At 40.2% G+C, this 15,500-nt stretch overlaps 1 protein-coding gene across 1 annotated transcript; it reads left to right on the forward strand.

Moving 5' to 3' along the window:
• The first annotated feature begins 6,995 nt into the window (after window positions 1–6,995).
• On the forward strand, window positions 6,996–14,363 carry LOC104437017. Its single transcript, XM_039310552.1, is given in 13 exon segments — window positions 6,996–7,458; window positions 7,461–8,012; window positions 8,015–8,415; window positions 8,418–8,616; window positions 9,120–9,593; window positions 9,690–9,991; window positions 10,220–10,942; window positions 11,024–11,305; window positions 11,489–11,650; window positions 11,760–12,689; window positions 12,793–13,005; window positions 13,366–13,626; window positions 13,722–14,363. Coding segments are annotated over 13 exon segments (5,136 nt in total). The 5' UTR covers window positions 6,996–7,175; the 3' UTR covers window positions 14,076–14,363.
• The last annotated feature ends 1,137 nt before the right edge of the window (window positions 14,364–15,500 follow it).

Below are 15,500 nucleotides of genomic sequence, written 5' to 3' on the forward strand. Positions count from 1 at the left end.
TTTCCCACCAAAAAATGTGATTTATACGCCCAATTGCCCTGCAAATAGAGACTAAAGTTTTAAATATTGACATGGCTTAAGTTGACGGTTTCTCGGATAGTGTATGAAATTTTACTTATTATACCACCTTGACTATAGTTTTTCGTTGTTAGATACAAAACAATCTTAGAAGCGACATTTGTCTAGATGTGGATAAAGCCTTATATAAAGTATGTAGATGTGGTAGTTAATGTGTGCGAATAGGAATTAGTCAAGCTAAATGTTATCACTATACTATTTAAAAGAGGAATTTTTCCTTTTTCTAAACTTTAGTGACCCCATTTATCGAGTATCTGCAGCAGTATAAAGAAAATGTTTCACAAGCGACCTAATCTATACTTGATTAGATGATTATAAGATTAGCATTATTTTAATTGCGTAGTGCTTAAAACTAAGTTAGTCGGTGGTTGGGAACCGTACCACTGTTGCTTTTGTGGGAGGACGTGTCGCCGCCCGTCCTAGAGGAGTACTAGTCGAAGCGTGTGGACAAAATGCTCGACATGGGCGCGTTCGTTGAGCTCGCCAGATACTACGACCTGCACCGAACCAACCTGGGGGGTTGGACTGGCCTGAGGAAGGCCATAGGCATACCCGAGTTCGACCGTTATTTTATGACCTACCCGTTGCCGAGGGGGGTTGGCCCGGCAAACGCGTGGCGGCGGGAGGATGCAAGGATGCGGGAAGATGATCCAAGGCGGGAGGGTGCATACAAGGATGTGGTCAAATATCAAAATAGAATTCAAACCAATGTAGAATAGACTGTTCTATGTTCAAATCTAAGCGATTTTGACTTAGTTGAACATGTCTAAAAATTTTGAAAAAAAATATAGGACATGCATAACACTAATACGAGCAATTTTTATTAAGGAAATTTATTCCAAAACTCAACAAAAAAATCAGTACAAAAATGGAAAATCCAGAGGTCAACACAGAACAAACTGACCTAGGCTTAGATATGAGTAGATCTGACCTAGTTAAGCACATCCAAAAATCATGAAAAAATTACCGGATGTTCTAAAAATGATTTTGAATAAAAATCATAGGGCAAGATTGTCCAAAAATAATCGCAGAAGGCTACACAAAAATAGTAAAGTCTCATTTTGAAGCAAACACAAAACCGAAAATTCAACTGAACTACAGCAGAATTGCTCATTTTCAGAGATATTTTTCGAGAGTCAACGACACTCAATTGGGGTGGGCAACCTACCATTTCGAAGCTTGGGATGTCTATTATCTAATCCTAAGAGGACTTGAATTGAAACAAGGTCATTACAGACCTCGTTTTGGTCAAAGTAGTAAATCAGTCCTATAACTACAAAAATGCATATTTAAGCAAAATCAAGTACAATCATTCAAGTTCAAACTTTAGCAACTCATCAAAGATCACATGAGCATAGCATATATCCCTAATATTGAACCTTAGCCTCGGCTGGCTAATTCGACCTCGCTTCATGGGGTTCGAGACTATGAAATGGATGCCAATGAGAGTATAGGGTCTGATGCGGAAGTAGGAGATGATGATTTTACTAGGAGAATGAGTAGGTTTCCAAGATATGATCCTAATTGTGTTGTGTCTGGATTTACTGTGACATTGGTATTTGATAGTAGTCGGCAATTTAAAAATGCTTTGATAAAGTACTCAATGACTGAGTGTAGAGAGATCAAGTTTACAAAGAATGAAAAGAAGGTTGTTAGAGTATAAAATGTGCTAACGAAAGTTGTTTTTGGAAGATTTCTAGATCTATTGATGCTCGTAGTGGATTTCACGTGAAGACCTACCATTCAAAGCTTACATGTAGTATTAGTTTAAAAAATATGAGAGTAACAAGTTCTTGGTTGGCAAATTACTATATTCCTACAATAAGAACAATGCTAACTATTAAAATTATTGCTTTCAATGAGCTAATCAAGGAACAATTGGGCTTAAATGTTAGTATAGTTTAATGTACAAAGGCTAAATTGCATGCTTATAAAGTGTCGATGGAGAAGAAGCATGAGGGCCCTCAGGTGCCGACCATGACCATTGACCTCGAGGAGAAGGAGAAGATTGGAAGGTGGGCTCGAGTTGGGATTACTTTTTAAAGAGGCATGTTGACAAAATACTATTTGACAGGTATAGTCATAATCTCCATTACATCGAGGAAATTCTTACCAATCTCGTTGAGAACCTAAATAACATCAATCGTATAACGTAAATCCATTGTTTGATTTGTAATCCCACGATCATTTGTCCTTCTGTTCACAAGAATAGATGTCAGGCAGACGAAACATGTTACTTTTTCGGCAAAGGAAAATAATTGGATGAAAAGTAAAATCAGACGAAAGGTAGAATCACGAATTATCACAACAAGACCGGATGTGCAAATTAATTCAAAAAGACAAGGAAGACCGTCTGCTTCTGATGAGCAGACATTTCCGGCCCTTGCTTCGCCATCCTTGTGTCGCCATCCTCGTCCTGCTCCCTTGCTTCTGTGGCAGGCACCGAACGCAGCTGCTTCCTCAGGGGGACGGCGAAATGGAAAGACTAGACTCACCACGGCCTTCGCTTCTAGCTTTCCTCATGCCGCATCTCTTGGGAATCGAGATAGCCGCGGCAGGGATGATCCGGACCTCCTTCGCCGCAGGAGAGAGAAGCACAGCGCACGGGCAGCGAGGAGGACTCAGCCTCGTGAAGGCCGACCTTGCATTCTCCCACAGCGCTCGCTTCTGGAAAGAAGCCGGTCGCCAATGCCATCATGATTAACAGAAGCTTAAAGATAGAAACTCGAGATAAACTGGCCATTTTCCCTTTGGAGAGAATCTTATTTGATGAAAAGCCATATTAATTCTCCTCATATATTCCTCGAATCAATTTCTCGATAAATAATTTAGGACAAACATTCATTAATTATTATGATATGTGAATTACAATTATGTGTGATGAGAAGGGATTAATTGAATTTTTGCGTCGCTCTTTCAAAGCCATGCACGGATGATAACCGATGCCGGAGCATGTAAACCATTGAAGAGAGGTGGAACTATAAAAGGTTTGCCTCAAATTAGTGTCGAATGGGAAAAATAGTTCAGTTATTCAAGAGGCAAAAGGCGGTAAGCAAGCGCCGCCCAAAAAAATCTACATGCAGTTTCAAGGCTACGAGCATCAATAGATCTAGAATTATGATTGATGTTATTGTAGTAATATATTAATGATTGAGTAAACAAATTCGATTTCCTACTAGATCGTTTCCATTTTATTATCTACCAACTATTTTACATCATTTACTTGCAAAGTTTTGAATAATAGATCAGATATGCATTTTATGATAAAGGTTAGTGCAATAATATATATATATATATATATATATATATATATATATATGATTAAGTAAACAAATTATATTCCCTATTTGGTCATTTCCCTTTTATTATCCAACAACCACTTTATAACATTTACTTGCAAAATTTTGAAAAACAGGTCAGATATGCATGAAAATTCTATTTCCTATAACATCATTTCCATTGTTTATCCAACAACCACTTTACATTATTTACTTGCAAAGTTTTGAAAAACAAATCAGATACGCATGTCAAATATGTAGTTATATATTAATGATTAAGCAAACAAATTCTATTTCCTATTGGGGCATTTATCCAACAACTATTTTCCATCATTTACTTGCACAATTTTGAACAACAAATCGAATATACATGTCAAATATGGCATTCTATGGTAAATGTTATTGCAGTAATATTTTAATGATTGAACCGACTAAAAAAAACAATCGATTTCCTATTAGATCATTTCTGTTTTATTATCCACCAACCATATTACATCATTTACTTGCAAAATTTTGAAAAACAAATTAGATACGCATGTCAAATATGTAGTAATATATTAATGATTGAGCAAAAAAATTATGTTTCCTATTAAGGCATTTTTATTTTATTATCCAGCAACTATTATTGCAATAACATCTACCATAAAATGCATATTTGACATGTATATCCGACTTTTTTTTCAAAATTGTGGAAGTAAATTTTGGGAAATAGTTGTTGGATAATAAAATGGAAATGCCTTAATATGAAATAGAATTATTATTGATGTTATTGTAGTAATATATTAATGATTGAGTAAACAAATTCGATTTCCTACTAGATGGTTTCCATTTTATTATCTACCAACTATTTTACATCATTTACTTGCAAAGTTTTGAGAAACAAATCAGATATGCATGTGAAATATGTAGTTATATATTAATGATTAAGCAAACAAATTCTATTTCCTATTAGGGCATTTATCCAACAACTATTTTCCATCATTTACTTGCACAATTTTGAACAACAAATCGAATATACATGTCAAATATGGCATTCTATGGTAAATCTTATTGTAGTAATATTTTAATGATTGAACCAACAAAAAAAAATTCTATTTCCTATTAGATCATTTCCGTTTTATTATCCACCAACCATATTACATCATTTACTTGCAAAATTTTGAAAAACAAATTAGATACGCATGTCAAATATGCAGTAATATATTAATGATTGAGCAAAAAAATTATATTTCCTATTAAGGAAATTTTATTTTATTATCCAGCAACTATTATTGCAATAACATCTACCATAAAATGCATATTTGACATGTATATCCGACTTTTTTTTCAAAATTGTGGAAGTAAATTTTGGGAAATAGTTGTTGGATAATAAAATGGAAATGCCTTAATATGAAATAGAATTATTATTGATGTTATTGTAGTAATATATTAATGATTGAGTAAACAAATTCAATTTCCTACTAGATCGTTTCCATTTTATTATCTACCAACTATTTTACATCATTTACTTGCAAAGTTTTGAGAAACAAATCAGATATGCATGTGAAATATGTAGTTATATATTAATGATTAAGCAAACAAATTCTATTTCCTATTAGGGCATTTATCCAACAACTATTTCCCATCATTTACTTGCACAATTTTGAACAACAAATCGAATATACATGTCAAATATGGCATCATATGGTAAATGTTATTGTAGTAATATTATAATGATTGAACCGACAAAAAAAATTCTATTTCCTATTAGATCATTTCCGTTTTATTATCCACCAACTATATTACATCATTTACTTGCAAAATTTTGAAAAACAAATTAGATACGCATGTCAAATATGCAGTAATATATTAATGATTGAGCAAACAAATTATATTTCCTATGAAGGCATTTTTATTTTATTTTCTAGCAACAATTACTGCAATAAGATCTACCATAAAATGCATATTTGACATGCATATCCAAATTATTTTTCAAAATCATGCAAGTAAGTTAAGGGAAATAGTTTTTGGATAATAAAATTGAATTGCCTAAATAGGAAAGAGAACCTGTTTCTTAATCATTAATATATTTTTGCAATAACATCTACCATAAAATGTCATATTTGACATGTATATCCGATTTATTTTTCAATATTGTGCAAGTAAATAATGGGAAATAGTTGTTGGATAATAAAATAGAAATGCCCTAATAGGAAACAGAATTTGTTTACTTAGTCATTAATATATTACTACATATTTGATATGCGTATCTGATTTGTCTTTCAAAATTTTGGAAGTAAATAATGTAAAGTGGTCGTTGGATTAAAAAATGGAAATGGTGTAATAGGAAACAAGATTTTCATCCATATCCAAGTTGTTTTTCAAAAATTCACAAGTAAATGTTATGAAGCAGATGTTGGATATTAAAGGAAAATGACTTAATAGGAAATACAATCTGATTTGTTTTTAAAAACTTTTCAAGTAAATGTTATAAAGTGGCTGTTGGATATTAAATGAAAATGACTTAATAGGAAATACAATCCGATTTGTTTTTCAAAACTTTGCAAGTAAACGATGTATCTTGGTTGTTAGGTACAAAAATGGAAATGACTAGTTAGGAAATAGGAATTTCTCTTATTCAGCAATATACTCATGTCCAAGGAAAATAGATGCCAAATAATGTCCATAGGAGAAATATTTTGATCATGTATGATAAGCACACTTTTTTTTTTTTTTTTGTCGTCCTTCATTTAGAAGGAAATTTAAATTTGCTTATGAAAAAATCTTGATAATAATAGACAATTTTCCGATAAATATATGACCGCAATCCTCAACTCAAAATAATCCTCGGCATTGGCGGACCCGGGGTGGTGGGCGACTGCCGCCCCCGGCCGCACAATGCTCAACAAATTATGCAATCTTTCCAGATAGTATGGTCGCCATTGAAATGTCAAACCAACGTTCCTAATTTTGCCTCCCCATTATACTATTAAGTTCTACATCCATCGCCGAAGTTCAATTAAGAATGCCAGCCGGACATCTTCCGGTCGGCATTGTTATTCATCTCCTCACCTCCGATCGACCCCCCGTCCCCACTAAAAAAAAAAAAAAGAACCCTGCACCAAAAGTTCCCTCCGCCGTCCCTTCGCCGTACTGGTACATTTTATTCCCTCTCGCCGCCGTGCACCGCTAAAACTTTTTATAATTCCTCGCCGCCGAAGTCAGATTAAAGGGTCATCGGGCATTCACAGACGGGCCACGAGACAGCTTCCCAGGCATTAAACAAACACTCAGTCAGATCTCAGGGCCCGTCGGGCCGGAGACAGCCTAGTCATCGCTGATTGGGACAAAACTCTATCCAGCCTAATCGAGCAAGGTAGAGAGAGCCATGGAAAATCATGGTTGGTAGAATTGGGGTTACCCGTTAAGGAGAGAGGAGAAGGCCTATAAATTGAAGCCATTGCCATGGACAAATCTCACCAAATTCATTCAAGCAAAATCATCAAGCATACAAGAGCAAGAGAAGTCCCAAGAGCAAGAGAAAAAAACATAGGATATAGTGAGAAAGGTTCCGGTGTTCTCCTTACCGCTCACCTTAGCTCACTCCCTACTCTCTCTCTCTCTCTCTCTCTCTCCCTCCCCATAACAAATCACTCTCTCTCCCTCAGTCTCCCCTCTTTCTCTCTCTTCCCCCTTGCCTGGCTAGCCCTCTGTCCCTCCTCCCCGTCTCTCTCTCTCTCTCTAGAAAAAAATAAAATCGATCGGACGCCAATACAATCGATTATCTTCTAGGGAGAAAGAGACGCGCCGGAGCAGAGCGGACCATTGCAATCGGCGGCAATGAAGGTCGCTAAGCCAACGAAGGCAATGAAGGCTTTAAAGGCAATGAAGCACCAGCAGCCGCACCACCCCAACGGTGTCTCCTCCTCCTCCGAGGCCGTCTCCTCGTCGTCCTCCTCCATGCCGCCGCCGCCGCCCCCAGCCGCCGCCGCCGGGGCCGACCTGCCGTCGACCTCCTCCTCCTCCCCGGCGGGCAAGCCCCCGTCCATCGCCGCCGCCGAGGACCTCCTGGCCATCGTCGCCCGGGAGGGCAGCGGCGGCGCTCAGGAGGCCGTCTCCATCGATCGCCGCGGGAGTTCGCCGCCACCTGCCGGTGGACGGTGCGGAACTTCTCGAAGATCAAGGCGAGGGCGCTCTGGAGCAAGTACTTCGAGGTCGGCGGGTACGATTGCCGCCTCCTGATATACCCTAAGGGCGACTCCCAAGCGTTGCCCGGGTATATCTCAATCTACCTGCAAATCATGGACCCTCGGGGGACATCGTCGTCCAAATGGGATTGCTTCGCCAGCTACGGGCTGTCGATCGCTAATGGTCTGGATGATTCCAAGACCATTCACCGGGACTCGTGGCACCGGTTCTCAACCAAGAAGAAATCGCACGGTTGGTGCGACTTCACTCCCTCCTCGACGATTTTGGATTCGAGGTTAGGGTACTTGCTGAGCAACGACTCAATCGTTATCACCGCGGATATTTTGATTTTGAATGAATCCGTGACATTCCATCGGGATAACAATGAGAGTCAGTCTACATCGGCTGCCTCATCTTCTGGAGTGGTCGGGCAGGCGCCCGACGTGTTGAGCGGAAAGTTTAGCTGGAAGGTGCACAATTTCAGCTTGTTTAGGAGATGATTAAAACTCAGAAGATAATGAGCCCGGTCTTTCCTGCTGGCGAGTGCAATCTCAGAATCAGTGTCTACCAAAGCTCGGTGAATGGCACTGATTATCTATCCATGTGTCTGGAGAGCAAAGACACAGAAAAGGCGATGCAGGCCGATAGAAGTTGCTGGTGCTTATTCCGGATGTCGGTGCTGAATCAGAAGCCTGGATTCAATCACATGCACCGGGACTCGTATGGACGTTTTGCTGCAGACAACAAGAGTGGAGATAATACGAGTCTCGGCTGGAATGACTACATGAAGATGGCGGACTTTGTTGGTCCTGAGTCAGGGTTTTTAGTGGACGACACCGCCATCTTCAGCACATCATTTCATGTGATAAAGGAATCCAGTAGCTTTTCAAAAATGCGACAAATATGCTGGGGTTGAGGGTCCAAAACAACTCCAGAAAATCAGATGTGCATATGGGGAAGTTCCTATGGAGGATAGATAACTTCACCAGGCTGAAGGATATACTGAAGAAGAGGAAGATCACCGGTCTCTGTATCAAGAGCAAGAGATTTCAGATCGGAAACCGGGATTGTCGCCTGATCGTTTATCCTCGAGGTGCGTAGTATTGTTGCTCTTATATACTCGTGCGACCGGCTGCACCTATCCTTGATTGTTATCCTCTGTGAGTTCATGATAAGGTCAATTACGTGATATTTCCTTCAGTTTTGGTATGATAGCATTTGTGGACCTGACATATTAGGATAATAGGCCCTCTTGTTGTCATTTTGTATGAAATTTTCCTAAAATGCGCACGAATTAGAAATATTTAGAATATGGATTTTACCTTCCAAATATCAGTGTCTGTCTATGTATATCCGAGGTGGTTTCTCTATTCCTATGTAAGGTTGCAAATTTTGCTGCAAGGATATCGAGGCAAGGAAATAAATGAGAGTAATTTAGGTTCTTTCTGAAAAATCAGCATAATCTGTATTCTAGCGTCATCATTTGGTCATTTTGTGGCCCAATATTTTAAGACAGTTACTGTGTCTTTTAGTGTTTTTCTTTTTAAGTCCAAATTGCTGAAAGCCTAGATTTCTCTTTGTGGTTGATGGTACCAGGTCAGTCACAGCCACCATGCCACCTGTCAGTGTTTCTTGAAGTTACGGATTCAAGAAATACTTCCAATGATTGGAGTTGTTTTGTGAGTCATCGATTGTCAGTTGTGAACACGAAGATGGAGGAGAAATCTGTGACTAAGGAATCTCAAAATCGCTATTCTAAAGCTGCAAAGGACTGGGGATGGCGTGAATTTGTTACCCTAACGAGTCTCTTTGATCAGGATTCGGGATTCATTGTTAATGACGCTGTTGTATTCTCAGCAGAGGTTCTTATTTTGAAGGAGACATCAATAATGCAGGACTTTGCTGCTCTGGAGAATGATTTGACAGGTAATGGGTCTTCGGCAGAGAATGCTGGAAAAAGAAGTTCATTCACTTGGAAGGTGGAGAACTTCATGTACTTTAAAGACATAATGGAGACTCGGAAAATCTTCAGCAAGTTCTTCCAGGCTGGGGGATGCGAGCTTCGGATAGGTCGGTGGAAAATTGCTTCCGTTTTCTCATCTATAATGTTTTGAAAGCACAATATTTCCCCCACCTTTTCTTGACGTTGGTTTTGATGCAATGCAGGGGTTTATGAGTCCTTTGACACCATATGCATATATTTGGAGAGTGATCAGTCGGTGGGTTGTGATCCGGATAAAAATTTCTGGGTCAAGTACCGGATGGCCATTGTTAACCAAAAAAATCCAGCCAAGACAGTATGGAAGGAATCCTCAATATGTACGAAGACGTGGAACAACTCAGTCTTGCAATTTATGAAGGTACAAGATATGTTGGAGGCAGATGCGGGATTTCTTGTGCGAGACACGGTTGTTTTCGTCTGTGAGATTCTGGACTGCTGTCCCTGGTTTGAGTTTTCAGATCTAGAGGTAAGTTCCTGTGAACCCTGCTTCTCGTTTGTTGTTTTTGGCTTTTCTTCAAGTTGATTTCTATCCTTATAAATCTGCCGAGCAGAACCAAGTCTAGCTATATTGAAGAAGATACACTCTTAATTCTTGTTTTGTTGTACAATAGAATAGAATATAGTCATTCTGTTTGACTTTCATTCGAGGTTGTGTCTAACGGTGCCCTATTTCTTGTCCGGTCCCTTAATTCAGGTTTTGGCTTATGAGGATGATCAGGATGCTCTGACAACTGATCCTGATGAACTTATTGATTCTGAAGATAGCGAAGGACTCAGTGGAGATGAGGAAGATATCTTTAGGAACCTTCTTTCAAGAGCAGGGTTTCATCTCACATATGGAGACAATTCCTCTTACCCAGAAGTCACTCTAAGAGAGAAACTTTTGATGGATGCTGGCGCAATAGCAGGTTTTCTGACTGGACTTCGCGTTTACCTAGATGACCCAGCTAAAGTAAAGCGCTTGCTTCTTCCAGCTAAGTTTTCGGGTTGCTGTGATGGAAAGAAGATAGGGAAGACAGATGGATCTTCTCCTAGTTTGATGAATTTGTTGATGAGTGTTAAAGTTTTGCAGCAGGCAATTATAGATTTGTTATTAGATATCATGGTAGAATGCTGCCAGCCCTCTGAGGGAAGTTTTGAGGGTGAGTCGTCTGATCCAAGCCTGAAGAGCTCTCCAGATGGCAGTGGGGCTGCCAGCCCACTGGAATCAGACAGAGAAAGCGGTGCAGCGGAGTGCACGCAGTTTCAGTTGGATGAGAGACTAGACTCTGGTTTAGATGAAAGTAGTAATTCTTCTGCTGTACGAAGCTCAGATATCAACGATTCTAACGTCTGTGAAAATGCACCTACAGTGAAGCCTATCGATCCACCTGAACCATCTACGAGAGGTCAAGAAAATTTTTGTCTTAGATCCAAGGTACTGTTTTACTCTCTCTGAGATTTTGTCTTTGCAGCATCATTACTTTGCATGTTGACAGCTTGGGTACTTTGAATGCAGTCCAAGTGGCCAGAGCAGTCTGAGGAACTTCTAGGATTGATTGTCAACTCACTCAGATCTTTAGATGGAGCAGTTCCACAAGGCTGTCCTGAGCCGAGGCGGCGGCCTCACTCAGCAAAAAAGATTGCCCTTGTATTGAATAAAGCTCCCCAGCATCTTCAGCATGACCTGGTAGCGTTGGTCCCCAAATTGGTGGAGCATTCGGAGCATCCAATTGCTGCTCATTTTCTTCTTGGAAGGCTTCAGAAACTAGATGATGAGGAGCCTGCTGAAAGAGTTCCTGTAAGATGTTTCGTGATATTCCCTGCTGTCTTTCCATTCTCCCTTCAAAGTGTTGGCTTGAATAGAAATTCTTTTGATGGTGATAAAAGTACTCAGGATGGTTATGTGTCAACCGAATTTTTAAGTTTTGCAGATTTGAACATGCCTTTTCATTTTTATCCTGACCTTGTGCATTTCTCTCAGCTTTTTGGTGCTCTAGGCCAGCTGGAGTGTGGCATTGGAGTTTGGGAACATCTTCTGGATCAGACTTTGGAGTTTCTGCAAGATTCAAATGACGAGCCTCTCGCAGCTAACATAGGTTTCGTCTTCAAAGCTGCATCCGAATGTCAAAAACTCCCTCAAGCAGTAAGCACAAAGCAATTATCAAACTTAAACTGCATACCTTTCTTGTGAAACATATAACCCCGATTTGTTCTTTCCTGAACAATAAATATCCTTCCCTTTCTCATTACAGGTAAGGTCTGTTCGTGATAGGTTGAAATGTCTGGGAGCAGAGGTGTCCCCTTGTGTCCTAGACTTGTTGAGTAAAACCATAAAAAGTCAAAAAGATCTAGCTGCAGCAATGCTTAGAGACATCGATTGTGATAAAGATTTTGGTGAAATTGACGCGACACTGCCTTATCGTCTCCTTGTATGTAGCGATAATGGACAGGACACTCAAAGGTCGCATGCAGTGGATGAGCAAGCCCTTTTCAGTGCCCGGCATTTTTCAGATATATATGTCTTGATCGAAATGCTATCGATTCCCCGCCTTGCTGTTGAAGCTTCCCAAACATTTGAGAGGGCTGTGGCTAAAGGAGCCTTTGTGGCTCAAACAGTAGCAATCGTCTTGGACAGTAGAGTGGCTCGTAGATTGAATCTAAGCAGATTTACTGGTGAAAATATGCAGATTACAGATGGTGAAGGAGAGGCTAATGACCAGTTGAGAAATCAACAAGATGACTTCACTTCAGTTTTTGGACTTGCTGAGACATTGACCCTGTCTAGAGACCCTTGCGTCAAGGATTTTCTGAAGGTTCTGTATGCTATACTTTTCAAGGGGTATCCTGATGAATCTTGCCGACAAAGGATGCTTAAGAGACTGGTTGATCGTGCTACCAGCACTTCGGATAGTAGCCGTGATGTGGAATTGGATTTAGACATTTTGGTTTTACTGGTCTCTGAGGAGCAAGAGTTTATAAAACCAGTTTTGAGTATGATGAGGGAGGCTGCTGAACTTGCAAATGTGGATCGAGCAGCACTTTGGCACCAAGTTTGTGGAAGAGAAGAAGAAATCACACGCTTGCGTGAAGAGAGGAAAGCTGAGATCTCCAATATGGTTAGAGAAAAAGCTGCGGTATCACAGAAACTGAGTGAATCTGAGGCAACGAACAACCGTCTTAAGGTAGCTATTTTGTTTTAATTCTTGACTTAGGTATGTGATTGCTTTAATGTGGTGTCTGATTCTTTGTGGCAAGTTTTTGTTTGACACTTTCTGTAATTGGCAGTCTGAGATGAAGGCTGAGATGGATCGTTTTGCACGGGAAAGGAAAGAACTATCAGAACAAGTCCGGGACGTAGAGAACCAGCTTGAGTGGCTTCGCTCTGAGAGAGTGGAGGAAATTGCGAAGCTCTCTTCTGAGAAGAAGGCTCTTCAAGATCGTCTTCATGATGCAGAGTCGCAGATTTTGCAGCTGAAGCGCAAACGTGAAGAATTGAAGGTATCTGTCACTGCTTCTGTTACTTTATTTATTCTTAATCAATTTCTTTTGCTTTCTTTTCATGTGAACATGTGCATTTCTAAACGTTGCATTTCCCATGTGAGGAGTAAGGATTTGGCTTAGTGATGGCTTCTCTTACTAAGTCTAAAGAGGTCTTAGTTTTGGTTTATATGTGTTGCCTACATCTCTTCAAGAAGGGGAAAAAATTATCTATTGGCTAGTGTTTTTCCAGAAGATTGCATGGGAAATTGCTTTGGATGACCAGGGTGGAATTGGATGAATTGGATTTATCTCCTTTTTTCCTGCCTTAGGAAATATGCTAATTGATGTCTTTTCAACCAAAATATGTGAATGGAACAGAAAGTGGTAAAGGAAAAGAACGCCCTTGCTGAAAGGCTGAAGAGTGCGGAAGCTGGGAGGAAAAGATTTGATGAAGAGCTGAAGCGGTATGCGACGGAAAATGTGACCAGAGAAGAGATTCGGCAGTCCCTTGAGGACGAGATTAGAAGATTGAGACAAACAGTGGGACAAACTGAAGGAGAAAAGCGGAAAAAAGATGAGCGGATTGCTGAATATGAAGAACGTATTCATGGTATGCAAGCACGATTGGAGGCCTACCAGGTTTGTGCCAACAACTCATTCAAGCATATGCTTTAGTATTAATTTGGGTTGTCCTGCTTTCTCTTTGTTGCTTAGATTTCACCTCCTCTTTGCAGGAATATATCCAATCACTCGATACTCAACTCCGGGAAGAAATGTCTAGGCATGCTCCTCTGTACGGTGCTGGTCTGGATGCACTTTCAATGACAGAGTTGGAGACGATTTCGCGCATTCATGAAGAAGGGCTTAGGCAGATCCACGCCATTCAGCAACAACGTAAGGGCAGCCCTCTTAGCAGTCCTATCATGAGTCCCCACACGCTACCGCCGCACAATCACGGGTTGTATCCGAACGCGCCCCCTCAAGTGGCGGTGGGGCTTCCCCCTTCCATCATGCCCAATGGCGTAGGGATGCACCACAGCAATGGGCACGTCAACGGTGCGATGGGTCCCTGGTACAATCCCAAGTAGAGCCCTGGAGTCAGTGCGGGATGCTCTGCCCTATCCACCTGGGATCTGTTTTGCATTGAAAGTGGAGGGACGATGATTTTCTGGAGTGGAAATTATTTGGCATTTTGACTGGCGGGACTGTTGGGAGGAGTGAAGGGCTGTTGTAATTGATAGATAGCTGGACGGAGGAAGGGGGGGTGGGTTGATTGGTATCTAGTCCCTAGTGGGACTAACAGTTAAAATGCCATGCCTGCTTTTTTTTATATTTTTTCATATGATCAATTATAGGTTCCAACAAATTTTGCAAAAGTGTCTCTCACATTCTCTCTCTCTCTCTCTCTCTCTCTCTCTGAAGAAGTGATTTGTGGAGCAAATAACCCAGTTTCTCAAGACCGTCAGCTGTTACTTTAATAAGAGTGAACTTTTCTTTCTTGTAAATACTAATACTTTCGAGGTGTTCAGCGCGGATGACACCATACGACTCGAACATCATTCGAAACTCTCTGACGCTCCGTGGCATTTTAGAAACTAACACCGGCTTATTGAGCCGATAAGAATGGCTGGTCTACTTCCAGAAACGATGGGCAAAAGATAGAGATTCGAGAGGGGTGCCCCGGGTTGAGTTGAGGCTGCAACTGCTGGGCCTCAAACATGGGTCTTTTAACGAATCTACGATAGAAATCCCAAAATATCAAATCAGATTAGAAAAAAACGCGTGGATCGTGCTGAAATCTGAGGAAGATAGCTGCTCACGGTTTAGGCCTCAGAATCCGGATTAGGTATTGATGATTGCAAAAAGTCCACCGTGGAGGAACGAGTCAGATGAGCTGGACAATGACGTGCCACGTCACGGTTCTTGCCTCGTCCATTATTATCACGTCGGGTACAAGGCAAGAAACTTGGTCACACGCTTTTTCCAACTAGATAATACCCGCTTGTGTGTGGTAACTAAAGCAATTGAAAATTTCAGACCCCACCTGATCTATCCTTAAACATCATCATCATCATCATCTTCAAATCTTCTCATCTTGAAATTCATACAACACGAAAGACAGCAGAGAACTTGACTGGCAACTTCACATAGAGCTCCCATTCACATGATTTGCCCTTGAAGTATTCGGGCGTTGACAATGCCAACTCTTGAGATGCACAATTGTCGTTGATTAGGAAAATTATCTAAAAGGCCATAAATCTATTATATGACAATCAATTCGATTCTAAACTTTTCAATTATACCAATCTAATCATGGACATTTTCACGATTTGTCAATATAGTCATTTCGGCTAATATTGATTGGAAATTGCTATTGTAGACACCAGCCATCATACATAGTAAGTTGACATGGGTAAATTTTTTATTTTGAAATTTTGAAATTTTCCTCTTCTTGACCGATGAGGAAAAAATGAAAAAAGTATTTATATCAGTGCTAGCGCCACGTAGAATGA

The sequence above is a fragment of the Eucalyptus grandis genome, chromosome 3 (assembly GCF_016545825.1).
Source record: "Eucalyptus grandis isolate ANBG69807.140 chromosome 3, ASM1654582v1, whole genome shotgun sequence".
Lineage (NCBI taxonomy): Eukaryota > Viridiplantae > Streptophyta > Magnoliopsida > Myrtales > Myrtaceae > Eucalyptus > Eucalyptus grandis.